We start from the raw sequence: 17458 nt of genomic DNA on the forward strand, positions 1-17458 counted from the left end.
ACCACCCATCCCGCATCCCTGGGGCTTGGGGGGGCCACCCTTGTGGCATCCCTGGGGCTTGGTGCCCAGCCAGGGCAAGGACACAACGACCAGGCCAGTCTCAAAACCCTGCAGCGCTGCTGTCCCCAGTGAGCAGGGGGACACTGGGACGTGGCTTGGGGATGGGTGTCACCCTACGGTGGAATGAGGGGCGGTGGGGCAGGTGTTGGCTGTTCTACGCTGTCTTACTGTGCCTTTGCCCTCCTGTCCTGCAGGCAGGCGGCCGTGACCCGACCCAGCACCTCACCACAGGGGCGAGCGTGCCCCGAGCCCTGCTCCACCATGTTCAACCTGATGAAGAAAGACAAAGAGAAGGATGGGGCCCGAAAGGAGAAGAAGGAAAAGAAAGAGAAGAAGGAGCGGATGTCAGCGGCCGAGCTCAAGAGCCTGGAGGAGATGAGCATGCGCCGAGGATTCTTCAACCTCAATCGGGCCTCCAAGCGGGACTCCAAGACCCGCCTGGAGATCTCCAACCCCATCCCCATCAAGGTGGCCAGCGGCTCCGACCTGCATCTCACAGACATAGACTCGGACAGCAACCGGGGCAGCGTCATCCTGGACTCGGGCCACCTGAGCACGGCCAGCTCCAGCGACGACCTCAAGGTGGACGATGCCAACTTTAAGGGCTCGGTGCTGCAGCGGGCAGCCAAGTTCGGCTCGTTGGCCAAACAGAACTCCCAGATGATTGTCAAACGCTTCTCCTTCTCCCAGAAAAGCCGGGATGAGAGCACTTCGGAGACCTCCACCCCCTCCGAGCACTCGGCAGCCCCCTCCCCGCAGGTGGAGGTGCGCGCGCTGGAGACCCAGCTTGCCAAGCAAGGGGTCCCCACCGGACGCCCCCACACCCCTCCTGCCTCCTCCCTGCGTGCCAAGGTGCCGGAGCTCGTCAGCAAGAGGTTCCCTGCTGAGCTGCGGCTGCCGGCCGTGGTGCCCCCGCAGCCCCCACCTCCGCGGCAGCTGGAGCTGCAGAGGCGCAACACGGGTGATTTCGGCTTCTCCCTGCGCCGTACGACCATGCTGGACCGCGCGCCCGACGGGCACGTCTACCGGCGGGTCGTGCACTTCGCCGAACCCGGAGCTGGCACCAAAGACTTGGCGTTGGGATTGGTGCCGGGCGACCGGCTGGTGGAGATCAACGGGCGAAACGTGGAGAATAAATCCCGGGATGAGATCGTGGAGATGATCCGGCAGTCGGGGGAAACAGTGCAGCTGAAGGTGCAGCCCATCCTGGAGCTGAGCGAGCTGAGCCGCTGCTGGCTGCGGGGCAGCCAGGGGACGCGCCAGGCTGCCTGGGATGTGAGTAACGGTGCCCTCGCTGCAGCGACGGGGCCCTGGCTTTCTGCTGGCTGCCAGCGTCCTCGCAGGGGGTGTTTGGGTTGGCAGGGGCTGTGGGAACCGGCGGGTGCTGGGGCTGCTCCATCTGAGAACGATGCATGGGCTGGGATGCAATTGCTGCCCATGCCCAGGGCATCAGAGTGGCTACAAGGGTGGGTTTGCATCAGTGCTTGCAAGCTGGAATCAGTGGCTTTTCACCCCTAAAATTATCAGTGTGCTGTTGGGTTTCATCTTCCTCCTGCTGGAGGGGCTCTGGGAGAGCCCAGCTTTGCGTCACCTGGGGGGATTCTGTCCCTGTCCCATCACCGAGAGAGCCCCGTCTGAGAGGGAAAGAGCTTTGCTCCTCACTGCTGGGAGATCCCAGCCCCTCGCCACAAGAAGGATGTTGAGGCTCTGGAGCGAGTCCAGAGAAGAGCAACGAAGCTGGTGAGGGGGCTGGAGAACAAGAGGAGCAGCTGAGAGAGCTGGGGGTGTTCAGCCTGGAGAAGAGGAGGCTGAGGGGAGACCTCATTGCTCTCTCCAACTCCCTAAAAGGAGGTTGTGGAGAGGAGGGAGCTGGGCTCTTCTCCCAAGGGACAGGGGACAGGACGAGAGGGAATGGCCTCGAGCTCCGCCAGGGGAGATTTAGGCTGGACATTAGGAAAAAATATTTTATGGAAAGGGTGATTGGTCCCTGTCCGAGGCTGCCCAGGGAGGGGGTTGAGTCCTCTTCCCTGGAGGGGTTTAAGGGACGGGTGGACAAGGTGCTGAGGGACATGGTTTAGTGATTGATGGGGATGGTTGGACTCGGTGATCCGGTGGGTCTTTTCCATCCTGGTGGTTCTATGATTCTATGATCCCTGACGCTGCTTTGCAGGAGGGGCGCTCCCTGCCCTGCTGCCCACGCCAGCCTCCCCTTGCTGGGATCCCTCCTCGCGGAGCGGAGCAGGGGGTGAGTGTGCCAGGGGACGGGACCCATTGGCAGCGGGCGCAGCCCTGCGCGTGCGACTGGTGCTGTATAAATAGAAACTTAATGACTGGGTGACCCACATCTCCCTCAGGAGCTGCCCAGCTCTGCTGGCCCTGCTGTGGGCAAACCAGAACCCTAGTGTGGGTTCCCAAGGGACACGGAACAGGACGAGAGGGAATGGCCTCAAGCTCCACCAGGGGAGGTTCAGGCTGGACATTAGGAAAAGGTTTTTCACGGAAAGGGTGATTGGTCCCTGTCCGAGGCTGCCCAGGGAGGGGGTTGAGTCCCCTTCCCTGGAGGGGTTTAAGGGATGGGTGGATGAGGTGCTGAGGGACATGGGTTAGTGATTGATGGGAATGGTTGGACTCGATGATCCGATGGGTCCTTTCCAACCTGGTGATTCTATGATTCTGTGATTAAACAGCGTCAGATGGAGCAATCTGGCCAGAAGAATGGCAGCAAGCATGTCTGTGGCGTCTTTAGGTGCCAGCGCAGCACAGGCAGCCCCGGTGCAGGGTGCCGTCCCCCTCCTGCGTAGTTCAGGGCTGCACGGGGGGATGTGTTTTGGCTTGGCCGGCACAGGGTGCGGTTGGGGAACCCTCACCCAGCGAGGCCGTGCAAGGTGCCAGTGCACAGGGAGGCCCAGCTCTCCCCCAGGCCCCGCTAAGCTCCCTGGAATGTTTCTGGTCCTAATTTAAATAAAAATGATCCTTTTTTGAAACAGGAAATTATAGACATATTTTGGGCTCTTGCTCTGGAAGCCCCTCCCTGGCTGGAGCAGGGAGGGTGCTGGGCTCCCTGCGTAGCGCGGGGGGTTTAGCTTCGTTGAGAGGAGCTGTTCTGAGCCATCCTTATCCTCGTGGATCCACAGCTGGGCAGGGGCAGCACCCGCCGTGTCCCTGAACCATCCTCATCCTCATGGATATTAGGCTGGACATCAGGAAAAAAATTTTTCATGGAAAGGGTGATTGGTCCCTGGCAGAGGCTGCCCAGGGAGGGGGTTGAGTCCCCTTCCCTGGAGGGGTTTAAGGGCCGGGTGGACGAGGTGCTGAGGGACATGGGTTAGTGATTGATGGGGATGGTTGGACTTGATGATCCAATGGGTCTTTTCCCACCTGGTGATTCTATGAATCCACATCACAGCTGGGCAGGGGCAGTGCCTACTGTGCCTGGGGGTCCCCTGGTGCTGTGGGGCGCGTAGGGGGCTGGCCGGTGGCACAGCATTCCCTGGGCGTTGGGGACCAGCTCCAAGCCCCTGCTGTGTCCCAGCCCTGCTCCTGACACGGGGCAGCCGGTCTGGCTCAACTCCACGCTTGTATTTATTTATTTATCAGCGAAATTCCTCCAGTAGCGCCTGGGCGTGCGCCGGCCGGGCAGAAATATTCCAGAAACGCCTCTGACCGCTGCAGCGCTTTGGTGGGACCACAGGCATTCGGTGACCGTGCTGGCAGACCCCGCGTGACGTGCTTGCCCGCTGGTCACAGAGGTCTCTGTTCCCTGAGTGCGAGGCCACCGTGCTGGAGGTGGCTGGTGGCTTTTTGCTGTGCCCCGTGTCCCGCCGGGGGACTCTGTGGGGAGGCAGATGGACGTGGGATAGGGGCTGTGGGACTCAACGCTTTCTCCTTTGGTCCAAGGGAAGCTCTTGTGTTGGCTCTTCCTCAGTGCTCTCTGTAGGGACGGTGCTGCTGAGGTGCCCCCAGGTGGCCCTGGGTTCATCTCTGGGGTTGGTTCATCGCTGCTGAAGTTGGGAGGAACAAGAGGAATCTGCTGGCTGGGCAGAAACTCTGCTGTTAACTGCACAGCCGGGCTGGGAGTCCTGGTGGAGATGGTCCATGGGACCTGGGATCCTCCCTGGTGGGTGACTCCGTGCCCTGCCCCAGGGATGCTCAGGATCCCTGGGAAGGCAGGATTGCATTGCCTGGGTCGGCGTGGGTTTGGCTCGCGGTGGAGGGGGCTGTGGTGGCTGTGTGTGCCGGCGCTGGGCTCACACTCCCACCAAAGCCTCTTGTTGTGCTGTCAGGGGGTATGGCTGCACCTTTTGGCTAATTACCCAGTGGCTGCCACCAGCACTAGCTGGGGACACCAGGCACCCTGCGCCGCATCGTGTTTGCTGTGGCCTCTCGCTATCAGTGCCAGCCCTGTGGTGGTGCTGCGAACCCTGGTGTTTCCGTGGGTTGGGAAGTACGTGATCCAGTGCTGCTGTTCCCCAGCACAGGGACTTCCAGCCCACCCAGTCAGGCTGGGCTCCCCTGATTCCTCCAAAAGTGTTTTTTGGCTTGGGGCACATCGGCATCCCCGGGGTCAGGCAGCGACTTGCTCAGGTGCCAGCTGGGGTCTCCGCGGTGCCCAGGCAGTTGCCACCTCTCCTTCACGCCACCGGCTTCCTCGCAGCAGGCTCCACGCAGGGACACCCCCAACCTCTCACCCACCATCCCGCTGTTCCCAGGGAGACCTTGGACCTCCCGAGGCAGCTTTGCTGTGGGCTGTGATGCCGGACTGGCCGGCTAGTGGGCTAGCTCGCTTCTGTGCCGCTGGCCCTCGCCTCGGGGAGGCGGGCTGGCCATCCTTGGCGCGTTTTGGGGTGCTGTTGTGGTTCGCAGGAACGCAAAGGGAGGAGCAAGTGGGGTTGGGGCTGCACCGCACGATGGCAGGCACCCCACTCCGACACCGGGAACCCCACTCCGACACCGGGCACCCCGCCGTGGGATGCAGGAGTGTGCGACCCCGTCGTGGGGGGTGCAGGACTTCCCCCTGAGCCAAGCCCAGATGCAAGGTGGAGGGGAGCCAGGGGTTCATTCCTGCTCCCCCCGAGCCAGGCAGCGGGACGGAGGTTGGGCAGCTCCCCCCGCAGCGTGGGGCTGCCGTGAGCCCACATCACTTCCTCCGGCAGCAGCGGTGGTGGCGGTGGTGGCGGTGGTGGCGAGGCCTGGCTGCCCGCGCGTCCCCCCCTCCAGCTCACCGTCCGGCTGCTGCGTGCGCCGTTGGGCCCCTCGCATTCCTCAGCTATTTTTAGGGTGGCCCTATCAGCCCAGCTGTCCCCGCGCTGTCGGCTGCCGCCCTGCTAGTGCCTCTCCCACCGCTCCGGCGGAAACCCCTGCTCCCTGCTCGCCCCGAGCCTGCGGTAAGATGGGGGCCCCCAGGATGAACCGGCACGAGGAGGGGACGTGGGGGCCAGTCCTGGCACTGGGATTGGGGACCAGGAGGCTGTACCCACCCCTGGGGCGGTTTGGTGGCTGGGGGCTGTTTCTTTCAGCCCCTCCAGAGACCCTAAGCTTCTATCCCGACACCGCGGCTCTCCAGGGGCTTTTGGGGTGCTGCCAGGCTGCGCAGAGGTGGGAACACTGTGGGTAGAGTGTCTGGGGGCTCTGACCTGTGGGCAGGTTCATCTCTGGGCGCCTCATGCCCAGTGGGTGCGCTGGGCACCAGTGTTTCAGGCTGCGGTGATGGGAGGGGAAAAGGGGACCCTGTGGGGACAAGGTGACATGCCGATGGGTGGGTGGGTTGCTCTGGTGGCTCCTCCACACCCTGCCCAGCCCTGGAAGGGGCTGTTCTCCCCCACGGCTGTGGCCGCGACCCTCCTGGGTCTTGGCGCACGGCACCAGCCATGGGTCCTACCAGGGTGGTGGGTCCTCCCAAGGCTGCCCGGCTGCTTGGCACGGGATCAGGCTCAGAATAAACCCTGCAGTCAGGCCACCCGGGGCAGAAAATATCCCTTCCCTCATCCTGGCATTTGCTTACCACAGCGAGCTGGCCCACCAGGGGAATCAGGGGCGCAGTCTTGCAGCCTGAGTAAAGGGGCTTTTTTTGCACAATGAGTTTTGCTGGGTCTCAGCCTGCCCTCCTGCATGTCCCCAGGCCCTTCCTATAGGTGCTGCCTTTTCTTACGCTGAGCCAGATGGGCTCAGACCCCCTCATTCCTGAGGATCTTGGGCTCCTGGGGCTGGTGAGGACATGCCCGTGGCACAGTTTGGTGTCCCACTTGCTGGTCCCAGCCCATCTCACCTCTGCCTCTCTCCCCAGCCAGGGCTGCGGCTCCATGAGACATCGCCATGGCCTTTTCATCCCGGTTTGCATTCTGGGAGCAGAAGGGAAGTCTCTTGCACGTTTGCCCTCACCCCACGTTCAAGTCACACCGCCAGCCAGCTCCCCAGTTTGCCCAGTGGTGCATTTGGAGCGATGCTCCTGGCCTCTTGCTGAGCGAGTGGGGAGCTGCCCCGCGCCCCGTTGTGGCTGCGGTCACTGCTGTGGCCACGCATGCGATTACTAACGCCATCCCTAACGAGTGCTTTGCGAGTGGCTGGGGAACCCTAACAAGGCGTGAACCACCTCGACCGCATGCGCGGGTGCTGCCAGCCGCCCCGCAGGCGCCGTGCCCCTCACCACCGCGGTGCCGCAGCCGAGCCCCGGTGCGTGAAGAGGGCTCGGAGCACTGGAGGGTTTGCTCACCCACCCCATCGGAGACTCCCGGTCATCCCCCTCAGCAGGGAGCTGGCACATCGTGTGGTGCGGCTGCCGCTGAGATTAGCCTGTGACACTGAAAATGTGCCGTGACGTGCGGGAAGGCAGGTGCCCCGTGGGGAGCAGCGTCGGGGCTCTACGTAGCCGCTCGCTCGCCAGCTGCATGTGAGGAGGGGGCCTGGGCCAGTGCTTTCCTCTTGGTCTTCATGGTTTGCCAGAACCGGCGTGCAGTTAGCGCTTCCCCTTGCTTTTTTTGGAAACCTGGTGGGACACGCGCCCCTGAGGCTGTGCCACGACCGTGGGCTCAGCGAGGGGCTGCAGGCTGGGGGTGTTTCATGGAGCAGCCTCCTGCTCTGGCACAGAGTGGTGGTCCCAGTGGCTTTTCCAGCATCGAGGCCTTGTGGCAGGCTGAAACGCGCTCCTCTTATTTGTCTGACCCTCAGGTCAAGGACGAGGACAAATCCCTAGCTGTGAAAAGACCCGGGAAGGAGGACGGGGCTGTAAGTGATACAGGGCATGGTCAGGGTGGAGCTGTCGGGGATGGAGCTTGTTTTCAATGAGGACAGACCCTGTGCCGGGGCTTGGGGACATCATAGAGGGTCGTGGGCTCAGCATCCCCTCCCTGTGCCCACCCTGGTCCCCACGGAGCGCTGGTGGCTGCTCCAGGGCAGCATGTGGAAGGTGGTGGGTGGTTTTGGCTGGGATGCTCGGCTGTAGGTGTGCAGCGATCTCACCACCTCCCTGGTGCCTGCCCCATGGTTACGGTGTTGGCTGAAGAACTCTTGTGGATTGCCCTGCGCGTTGCAGAGAGGCTGCTGGTGCCCCGAGTGGTGTTTTATCCCAGCAGTGAGGGTCGATGTGTCCCTGGGTGCAGGGCTTGGGCAGTTGCCGTTGCTCCCTGCCTTGAGGTCCAGCAGAAGAAGGTTGGGGAAGTGAGCTGGGTGCTGCGTCCCTCGGTGCCGGGGGTTTGGCTGGGAGCTGTGCGCGGGCAGCAGGGCATGGAGCCCAGGGCTCCGCTATGTCCCGAGCAGAGGGTGCTTGTGGGGACAGGCATCACCCCACCAAACCACTCACACTGGTGTCATTGTGGCTGCAGTCAGAGAGCCCGAAGGATGCGGCACCTGCACCCCCGAATCCGGAGCCCCCGAAGAGGCCCGAGCCACCGCCCGGGCGAGAGAAGAGCCCGGAGCCCGTGCTGAACGGGGCAGCGGTGAATGGGGTGGAGGTCCCGGGCACCGAGGCGCAGGGGGACGATGGCCAGGGGCTGTCCCGCCGCAGGGTGGTCCGGGTGGTGCGCAAGGTGGTCCGCAAAGTCCTGCCGGGGGAGGATGCTGGCAGCGCCAAGGAGCCGGGGCGAGAGGTCAAGTCCCCCGAGCCGGTGCCACCTCCTAGAAAGGAGGACACGGGCCGTCCTGCCATCCCACCGCCTCCCCCCACCGCGCCGCCTCCCCCCGCCACGCCGCGTGCCCCCAACAAGCCCGAGCCCAAGGACGAGATCTCAGCGGGGCTCAAAACCCTCATGGCAAAGGGCAAAACCAAAGAGCACCGGCCACGGCTCCGGCCAGGGGACAAGCGGGAGGAGAGGTCCCCTGAGCCGGGCACTGGGGATGTGAAGCCATCCCCATCCCCGGGGGCCGAAGCCAAGCCGGACTCACCGGGGCAGCCTTCGGGAGGGAAAGTGGAGCCGGCAAAGGCATCCGCTCCGAAACCCACCGCCCTGGAGAGGCACAAGGTACCTGTGTGTGCACAGCGGGTGATATTCTAACACAGTGGCGGCACGGTGTGAGCTCACCAGCATGGTTTGCAGTGATTTTGGGGTGTGCGGTGCAGGTGGAGGTCACTTTTTGGGGCAGCTGTGTGTGCTGCAGCCACTCAATCGTATCCCCCTTGTCTTCCCCACCCCGGCTCATGTGGAGAAGAAACTGCAGCCCGGTGAGAAGCGTCCAACCCCTGCGAAACCTGCGCCGGCTCCCCCCCAGCAGGTGTGTGGGAGAGGGGACCCACGTCCCTGGGCAGGGAACCCACCGGTGCCACAGCAGTGCTGGCATCGGTGGTTGTGGGTCTGCACCACCGTTTGCTCCCTGTACCCTCCCTGAGCACCGGTGGGGCTGCAGGGCTGGGGAAGCCTCTGCGATAGCCCTTCTGCCGCCTGCGTGGGGCTGGTGGGGGCTGTGGGGCAGCCAGCCTGGTGCTAACGGAGCTCTACCTCCAGGCTGCCCCCGGCCCCGCATCCCAGCTGAGCCCGTCGGAGGAGGCGCAGCGCCGGCTGGAGAGGATCTTCACCACTTCTGTAATTCCAGGGGCGTTGGCGCTTGTGTGCTGCCCACCTGGGGCTGGGGACGTGTGGGCAGCGTCCCCCTGCGCTTGGCCGTGAGCACTGTGATGCCTCTCTGGGTAGCGCTGGCAGCAGGGGATGAATGCCCAGGGGTGCCGGTGGGTTTGGGGTTGCTGCCCAGCCCCCTGTGCTTGGCCGTGGGGAGCTGCGGTGGCCGTGGCGCGCCTGTGGCCGATGGATGATGCCCAGACGGTGCGTGGGGGCGCGTCGCAGTGCTGCTTCTGCTGTCTGCATCTCACCCTCTCTCTTCTCCTTTCTCTCCTCTCTTCTCCTGTCTCTCCTCCTTCCTCACTGCTGTTAGCTGGACCCCGCTGCCTCCGCCTCGGCACCCAGCCAGGTACCGTACCCCGGTCCTCAGGAGCCCTCTGCCTCCGCCGGCGACCCCTTGCCGTCCTCTGTCTGCCGCTGGGCTGGCGTCTGTGCCCGCGCCTCGTGCTGGAGCGTAAGGCTTTTCCCCGTCCTGCCCTGCTCCGCGGCTGCCGTGTCGCCCACGGGGCCGGAGGGTGCCGGGGCGGCGGGCACCGGGTGCCTCTCTGCAGCGAGGCCGTGCCAGGGAGCTCTCGGTGCAGGTGGCACGGCTGGGGTGGAGCAGGATGGAAAGGGGCAGAACACCCAGCACGGGCAGGACGGGTGCCTCGTACCGGCGTAGCCACCGTGCGTGGCACTGGCAGAGCTCACAGCAGGTCAGCGCTGTGTCCCCCAGCCCCAGAGGTGTTGGCGATGGTGCCTCGTGGCTGGTATCCTTCCCGGCTCCACGTGTCCCCAGCCCCGCGCTGAACCTGCTGCTCCGCTGGTTGCAGCGGTGCCCTCACCAGGAGCACCCGTGGGGTTCTGCACGGCAGTGCTTTGCCCTCACTGCTTTCCGTGCTGTCTGTGAGGCAGACACTAACCCTTCTCGCCTTCACCCCCATCTCTCGGCCTTGCCAGGCTCAAGTGGACGATGCCCCAGCAGCCCCCTTTGGCCCCGGCGCTGCTGCAGCTCAGGTTTGGCTTTGGGGTGGCGGGGACGTCCCCACTGTGCTGACTGTGCCAGCGTGGCGTTTCCCCATGCTGCAGTGTTTTGCCATCACTGTGCTGCGTCCCGTGTCCCTGCAGCGTGTCCCGTGTCCCTGCAGCGTGTCCCGTGTCCCTGCAGCATGTCCGATGTCCTCGCATCCCGGCACGGCTACGTGGGTGGCGTGGGGCTGGCATGGGTGCCCGCTCTCTGGGCTGAGGTTTGGGAGCTCAGCTCCTCCAGGCTTGCCCACGGTGGCCATGGAGGTGACTGTGATGAATGTATTGGTGGGATTCCTGCAGTCCCAAGCCCTCTGGAGTGGCAGGGGGCAAGCTGGGGACGCGTGATGGAAGGGGTTGGGGCTTGTGGAGCTTTCTGGCACGTAGCCTGGGGGCAGGCGGCCCTGCTCCCTCCAGCCCTCGGGATGGGATGAGATGGGAGGCCAGGTGACTGTCACCACCCAACGTCTTCCTGTCCCACAGGCCAAGACGGAGGAGCAGATAGCAGCTGAGGAGGCCTGGTATGAGACCGAGAAGGTGTGGCTGGTGCACAGGGATGGCTTCTCCTTGGGTGAGTAGGACGCCAGCCCCGTGGTGCTGGGACACGGGAGCTGGGGCTACTCGCACAGCCCTGCTGAGAGCCCCGTGCCCCTCGCAGGCAGCCAGCTGCGGCCGGAGGAGGGAAGCCTCTTGCCCGAAGGCAAGGTGAAGGTGAAGCTCGACCACGATGGAACCATCCTGGAGGTGGAGGAGGACGACGTGGAGAAGGTAGGGCTACGAGGTGGGGGATGGCAGCTCAGCCTCCCGATCCCCACCTGATGCCCACCTTCTCCTCGCTGCCAGGCGAACCCCCCCTCCTGTGACCGCGTGGAGGACCTCGCCAGCCTCCTCTACCTCAACGAGTCCAGCGTGCTGCACACGCTGCGGCAGCGCTACGGCGGCAACCTCCTACACACTTACGCCGGCCCCACCATGGTCATCATCAACCCGCTGAGCTCCCCCTCCATGTACTCCGAGAAGGTGACGCTGCTGGGGCAGGGAGTGGAGGGGACGAGTGCCTGGAGGAAGGCAGTGGGGGTGGCAGTGTGCTGACCCGCAGCCGCTTCTTCCCCTCGCCCAGGTCATGCACATGTTCAAAGGTTGCCGCAGGGAGGACACGTCCCCACACATCTACGCGGTGGCCCAGGCCGCCTACCGCAGCATGTTGATGAGCCGCCAGGACCAGGCCGTCGTGCTGCTGGGCGCCAGCGGCAGCGGCAAAACCACCAACTGCCAGCACCTCGTCCAGTACCTCGCCACCATCGCTGGCAGCACCGGCAAAGTCTTCTCCGGTGAGTCCCCACGCCACCTCTGCAACCCCCTGTGCTTTGCAGTCGTAGCCCTCCCCAGCCTCCCGCACGCGGCAGTGGCTGGACACCCACGACACGGCTTTCACCTTCTCACGCCGGTCGCTTTACCGCGTCGTGGAGCACGGCACAGCGGCGCTTGCCCAGCTGGCAGTGCCGCCTTCTGCCTGCCACGCGGCCCCTGCACCCCACCGCCCCGCTTCTCTTCCCGCAGCGGAGAAGTGGCAGGCGCTCTACACCATCCTGGAGGCTTTTGGCAATAGCAGCACCGGCATGAACAGCAACGCCACGCGCTTCTCTCAGATCATCTCGCTGGACTTCGACCAGGCTGGGCAGGTGGCATCCGCCTCCGTACAGGTGAGGGGGCTGCGGTGGCCCCCCTTGGCATGGGAGCTGCTCCATCCTCACCAGGGCAGCTCCCCTTGGCACAGGAGCTGGTCTATCCTCACCAGGGTGGCTTCCTTCAGCCTAGGAGCTGCTCCATCCTCACCAGGGCAGCTCCTCTTGGCACAGGAGCTGGTCTATCCTCACCAGGGTGGCTCCCCTTCAGCCTGGGAGCTGCTACATCCTCACCAGGGCAGCTCCCCTTGGCACAGGAGCTGGTCTATCCTCACCAGGATGGCTTCCTTCAGCCTGGGAGCTGCTCCATCCTCACCAGGGTGGTCTCCTTTGGTCTGGGAGCTGCTCTGTCCTCACCAGGGATCCTCCACAGCCGTGCTTGCAGTGCTTAGCAGCCAGGAATCCCTCTCTTGTCTTTGTTTGCACCCAGATGTGCGCGGATCGGATCGATCCCCCATCCTGGCTGAGTTAGCCCTGATATCGGGGTGTCTTTCTCCCAGACACTGCCCTGGTGTGATAACAACAGAGCCCTTAAAATTCAGCAGAGCTTCTTTGTTCTCCTGTAGTAGCAGACACCCCAGGACAGGAGATGCTCTTGGGTTGCTGGGATCGTGTTTGCGTTTATATGATGCCCTGTCATGGGTTGGGAGACCCTCATGTCTCTGCAGGGGCTGACAGCACGGGCGAGGCTGGGGTGGGCTGCGGGGTCTCGGTGGGAGCACGGCCCTCAGGGATGGTTCCCAACCCTCCTCCCTCTGCCAGACGCTGCTCCTGGAGAAGCTGCGTGTTGCCAGGCGTCCAGCCAATGAGGCCACCTTCAACGTCTTCTACTACCTGCTGGCTTGCTCCGACAGTGCCCTGCGGTGAGCTGGGAGGGGAAGGGCATGGCCCCCAGCCTGGGGGGGTCTCCAGAGTGCTCCACAAAGGCTCAGTCTTGGCATTTATCCCTGCAGGACTGAGCTTCACTTCAACCACCTGGCAGAAAACAACGTCTTCGGCATCGTGCCCCTCTCCAAGGTCAATGCTGTGGGGCTGGGTGGGGGCTGTGGATGGGGACAGGGTCCCCTGGCCCCTTAGGGTGCAGGGGGAGGCAAAGCCGGGCTCCCACACCGATGGTTCCCAGTATTTTCCGCAGGCAGAAGAAAAGCAGAAGGCGACTCAGCAGTTCAACAAGCTCCAGGCTGCCATGAAAGTGATGGGCATCTCCGCTGATGAGCAGAAAGCCTTCTGGCTTGTCCTGGGAGCTATTTACCATCTGGGAGCCGCCGGGGCCACCAAAGGTAACGAGCTGCTTGAAGCCAGGAGACTTTAATGAGCCAAGGTGGAGTGATTGCCATCACTTTGCACCTTGCAAATGGCCCCTCAGGGCGCGGCCAAGCCCAGGAGGGGTGTTTTGTTTGTCAGCTGAGGGACAAGGTCCTGCCCCTGTGGACACTTTGGGGCACCCAACTTTGTGCCCTTGGTATGGGGGATCCCACTGGCTGGTAGGAATCAAACACCAGACTCTGGGCTGGCCCTGCCAACCTGGGGGGCTGAGGGGGCCTGGCTGGGGCTGGGGGAGCCGGTGGGGGTGTCCCCTGTCCCTGGTGTAACAGCTCTCCCCCCTGTCCTCCCCACAGAGCCACTGGAGGACAGAGCCGGTAATCAGAGCAAGGGGGGTTCTGCTCCGGGTGGTGCCGCGTGGTGCTGGTTTGGGGGGCTGAAACGAGGGCTTGGGATGCTGCTGGTGTGCTGGGACCAGCCCTGACCACCAGCTGGGTCCTGGCAGCCATAAATTCACCTGCTGCTGCCCATCAGGACCCCTCCCACCCAGCCTTCTTGGCACCACCAGTGGTGAGGAGCAGAGCTGCCCCAGCACCCAGCACTCACCGGGGGCTGCAGGGCTTGTTCTGATGGGCACCAGCTTTGCTCTCCGTCCCTGGGACGGTGAATTCAGCTTGGTGGGGCTGCTCTTCTCCCTCTGGGGCTTTTGCCTTTCCCCCCACGGTGCTGGAAGCCCCCGTGGTGCAGCCTGCTGGTGAGAGGGCTCGGGCATGGCACACCTGAAAGCAGCACCTGGAGCTTGGAGCTTGCGCCGAGGGGTTTGCAGCCCCATGGAAAATGATGAGTTGGGGATGGGGAGGGAGTGACAGGAGGGATTGAGGGGCAATGTGGGGTGCAGTGCTGGCATGTGGGGTGCTTCAAGGCACTAGAGGGCAGCAGGGCCCTGCTGCAGCCGCAGCAGCAGGATGCTCTGGCACCTCCAGAGCCGCTTCAGGGGGAGCCTGCTAGGGGAGAACCCCAGATCCTGCTCGAGGGGAGCATTCCCAGTTGCTGCTTGGGGCAAGCAGCCCAACCCCAGCTCCATGCTGCTTCTGGAGCCTTCAGCATCTTGTGGGCACTGGAGATGCTCAGACTCAGCTCAGCTGTGCCAGCCTCAATTTCCTTGTGTTTTTCTACTGGGCTGGATCCGACAGCGGCTCCACGCGCTCTGCAGCTGAGCCGAGCCCCTCACTGGGGTCGCAGGGGAGGGTCGCAGGGTCTCTCCGAGGCAGTGCCAGGGGGAGGCCGGGCTCAGCGTTTGCACGGCGGTGCCTGCACGTGGCGTGTTCTGGCAGGAGGGCGTCCCCGTGTCGCGTGTCCGTGCTGCCGCGTTGTTTCTAACCCCTGTCTCTGTTTGCATGGTGCATGCTGCCCTTTTGCAATGCAGACGCCGACGAAGGTAAAATCTTGTTCTCTGCACATGTCTTTGGCTTCCCCATCCTACATCCTTCCCGTTGTCGTGTCCCTGCGTGTCACCATTAACCTGCTCCCACCTCTCTGGCCCTCCGCGTGCTCGTGTCTGGCAGCCACAGTCTGTCCTGCTGCGTCGTGACGTGGCTTAGAATCATAAAATCATAGAATCACCAGGTTGGAAAAGACCCACCGGATCATCAAGTCCAACTATTCCCATCAATCACTACACTGTGTCCCTCAGCACCTTGTCCACCCGTCCCTTAAACCCCTCCAGGGAAGGGGACTCAACCCCCTCCCTGGGCAGCCTCTGCTAGTGCCCAGTGACCCTTTCCATGAAAATTTTTTTCCTAATGTTCAGCCTAAACCTGCCCTGGCAGAGCTTGAGGCTTCTCGGTGCACGTGGCTGAGCAGGGACGTGTCCCCACACTGGATCAGCTCAGAGCCCCCCTTCCCACCATCACAGCGTCCCAGGGGTCCCTGGGTGACCCCACGTGGCACTGGGCTCAGCCTTGCAGAAGCACGAAGCCATTCCCCCCCACATCTCCTCTAACCGAACCCAAACCCATGCTTCCCAGCTCTCGAGCACCGTCCACACAGCATCCCCAGCCTACGCTGGAGGACCCTGAGACTGTCCCAGGTCCAGCTGGAGACCCCCCCCCCAATTTGTGGGGATGCCCCAGCTGGCACTGAGCCCCCTTCTCCACCCTGCAGCTGGGAGGAAGCAATTTGCACGGCACGAGTGGGCTCAGAAAGCTGCCTACCTGTTGGGCTGCAGCCTGGAGGAGCTCTCCTCTTCCATCTTCAAGCACCAGCCCAAAGGCACCTTGCAGCGATCCACCTCCTTCCGACAGGGCCCCGACGAGCCCCCCCTGGGCGATGGTGGCACAGGTAGGGTGAGGGATGGTGGAGACAGCGGGTGGCTGGGGGTGGGGGACACACCAGGCTGGGGATGCTCAGGGTTGTCTCGGCCAGGTCCCAAGCTGACGGCGCTGGAGTGCTTGGAGGGCATCGGATCCGGCTTGTACTCGGAGCTCTTCACCCTCCTCATCTCCCTCCTCAACAGGTATGTGCTGGGGGCTGGGGGGAGGAGCAGGGGGGGACATCCAGTGGCTCCTGGTCACCCCGGTGTGTCCCTTTGCCCTCCACAGGGCGCTTAAGTCGAGCCAGCACTCGGTGTGCTCGGTGACGGTGGTGGACACCCCCGGGGCGCAAAACCCCGAGCTGGCAGGGCAGAGCCGGGGAGCCACCTTCGAGGAGCTGTGCCACAACTACGCCCAGGAGCGCCTGCAGCTCCTCTTCCACCAGCGCACCTTTGCCCGCGAGCTGGAGCGCTACAAGGAGGTAATGGGGATGCCCCCCCCATCCTGCCTTTCGCTTCTCTCCTTGCACAAGCACCTCCAATGTTCTCAAACCCTCGTTTCTTACCCTGGGGGTAATGGGGATGCCCTCCCCTCCTGCCCTCCGCTCCTCTCCCTGCGCAAGCAACGTTCCCAACTCCTCCTTTCTTACCCTGTGGTCGCTCTGGACCAGTCCAACCAAAGCAGCTGCGACACGATGCTCGGGGCAGCAGCGCCTTCCCCAGCTGGGCAGCTCTGCCTGCACACATAGAATCATAGAATCCCTAGGTTGGAAAAGAGCTTTGAGATCAAGCCCAACCGTACCTCTCCACTACTAAACCATATCCCTAAGCGCTTCATTTGCCCGGCTATTAAACACCTCCAGGGATGAGGACTCAGCCACCTCCCTGGGAATCTGTTCCAGACGTGCCAGGGTGGGAGGCGGTGGGTGATGGTGGTGGGGAAAACTGCTGCTGCTGCTCTGTCCCAGCACTGACAGCCCAAGGGGGCCTCTCTGCGTGTCCTGGTCTGCCTCCCACCACCCGGCATTGCCCCTTTGCGATCGATGCCAGCACTGCGGGGCTGTGGGGTGCTGGGAAAGCCCTGCCTCCTGCCTGGACCCCATTGAGACCAGCGCCCTGAGCAGTGCTGGTCCCCATCTGCTCCTCGGCTGCACAGACACTGACCACACCTCTGTCCCCCCTCACCAGGAGAACATCGAGCTCGCCCTGGCTGACGCCGAGCCCGGCTCCGCTGGCTCCGTGGCCGCTGTAGACCAGCCCTCGCACCAGGCACTGGTGAGCACCTGCCACGCTGCTTCTCAGCCACATCATGACAGTTTGTGGTGTGAGGCCAGGCAGCTTTTCTGGCCCCTTGGAGGTTGTGAGGGGAAGGAGAGGGACTGTCCTGAACACTTGGACAGGGGGTGAGGCTGCAAGCGTGTGTGCAATCCGCATCCACGCTGCATCCCCCGGTCTGGTGTCCCCACTGCATGGGACAGGAGGGCGAGGAGCCCTCGGACAATCCCCAGGGTGCTCCAGGCTCCAGGGTACTCCAGTCTCTGGGGTCCTCTGGAACTCAAGGTTGATAGATCCCCAAGGTTCTCCAGTCCCTGGGGTGCTCTGGAACTCAGGGTGAACAGGTCCCTGAGGTGCTCCAGTCCGTGCTAGAAGAAGCTGCAGAGACCAAGGGGGGCTGCTAGCACTACTCTGGGTTTCATCCTGTGGGTTCCTGAGCTCAGCATTTTCCACCCCAGCAAGCATCTTGTTGCCCAGAGTGTTATATACTGACTCTCCGCTGCTGATGGTGGCGAAGGTTGCATGCTCCTCGGGTGGCCTGGGTCCCCGTCCCTCCCATCTGACGTGCCAAGCCGGACACAAGCCTTGTGCCACCCGCAGGTTCGGTCGCTGGCCCGTACGGATGAGGCACGGGGGCTGCTGTGGCTGCTGGAGGAGGAGGCGCTGCAGCCAGGTGGAAATGAGGACACGCTGCTGGAGCGGCTCTTCTCTTATTACGGTCCCCAGGAAGGGGGCAAGAAAGGTCAGGGGGGGCCTGGCACTGCGGGGCCGTGCGTTGGCGAGGTGCCGGTCCCGTGCCCATCAGTGCTGTGTGT

At 63.5% G+C, this 17458-nt stretch overlaps 1 protein-coding gene across 17 annotated transcripts in view; it reads left to right on the forward strand.

Moving 5' to 3' along the window:
- Positions 1-254: 254 nt before the first annotated feature.
- The window catches only part of MYO18A (myosin XVIIIA), a 32974-nt gene continuing 15770 nt past the window's right edge, over positions 255-17458 (forward strand). For 3 of the 17 annotated variants that reach the window (XM_069874318.1, XM_069874303.1, XM_069874305.1), the window contains exons 1-17: positions 255-1335; positions 9418-9558; positions 10044-10100; positions 10593-10680; positions 10768-10877; positions 10953-11129; positions 11230-11440; positions 11670-11812; positions 12557-12657; positions 12748-12811; positions 12930-13074; positions 14484-14495; positions 15221-15397; positions 15482-15572; positions 15658-15850; positions 16557-16643; positions 17244-17385. In XM_069874318.1, the coding sequence (XP_069730419.1) occupies positions 322-1335; positions 9418-9558; positions 10044-10100; positions 10593-10680; positions 10768-10877; positions 10953-11129; positions 11230-11440; positions 11670-11812; positions 12557-12657; positions 12748-12811; positions 12930-13074; positions 14484-14495; positions 15221-15397; positions 15482-15572; positions 15658-15850; positions 16557-16643; positions 17244-17385 (2953 nt within the window). In that variant the 5' untranslated portion in view covers positions 255-321. Of the gene's footprint in view, positions 1336-6343; positions 6410-7045; positions 7282-7877; positions 8514-8700; positions 8764-8993; positions 9072-9417; positions 9559-10043; positions 10101-10592; positions 10681-10767; positions 10878-10952; positions 11130-11229; positions 11441-11669; positions 11813-12556; positions 12658-12747; positions 12812-12929; positions 13075-14483; positions 14496-15220; positions 15398-15481; positions 15573-15657; positions 15851-16556; positions 16644-17243; positions 17386-17458 lie in introns of those variants that run through there. The other 14 variants (XM_069874309.1, XM_069874319.1, XM_069874310.1 and 11 more) reach the window with 12 other exon arrangements.

The sequence above is a fragment of the Phaenicophaeus curvirostris genome, chromosome 21 (assembly GCF_032191515.1).
Source record: "Phaenicophaeus curvirostris isolate KB17595 chromosome 21, BPBGC_Pcur_1.0, whole genome shotgun sequence".
Classification (NCBI taxonomy): Eukaryota; Metazoa; Chordata; class Aves; order Cuculiformes; family Cuculidae; genus Phaenicophaeus; species Phaenicophaeus curvirostris.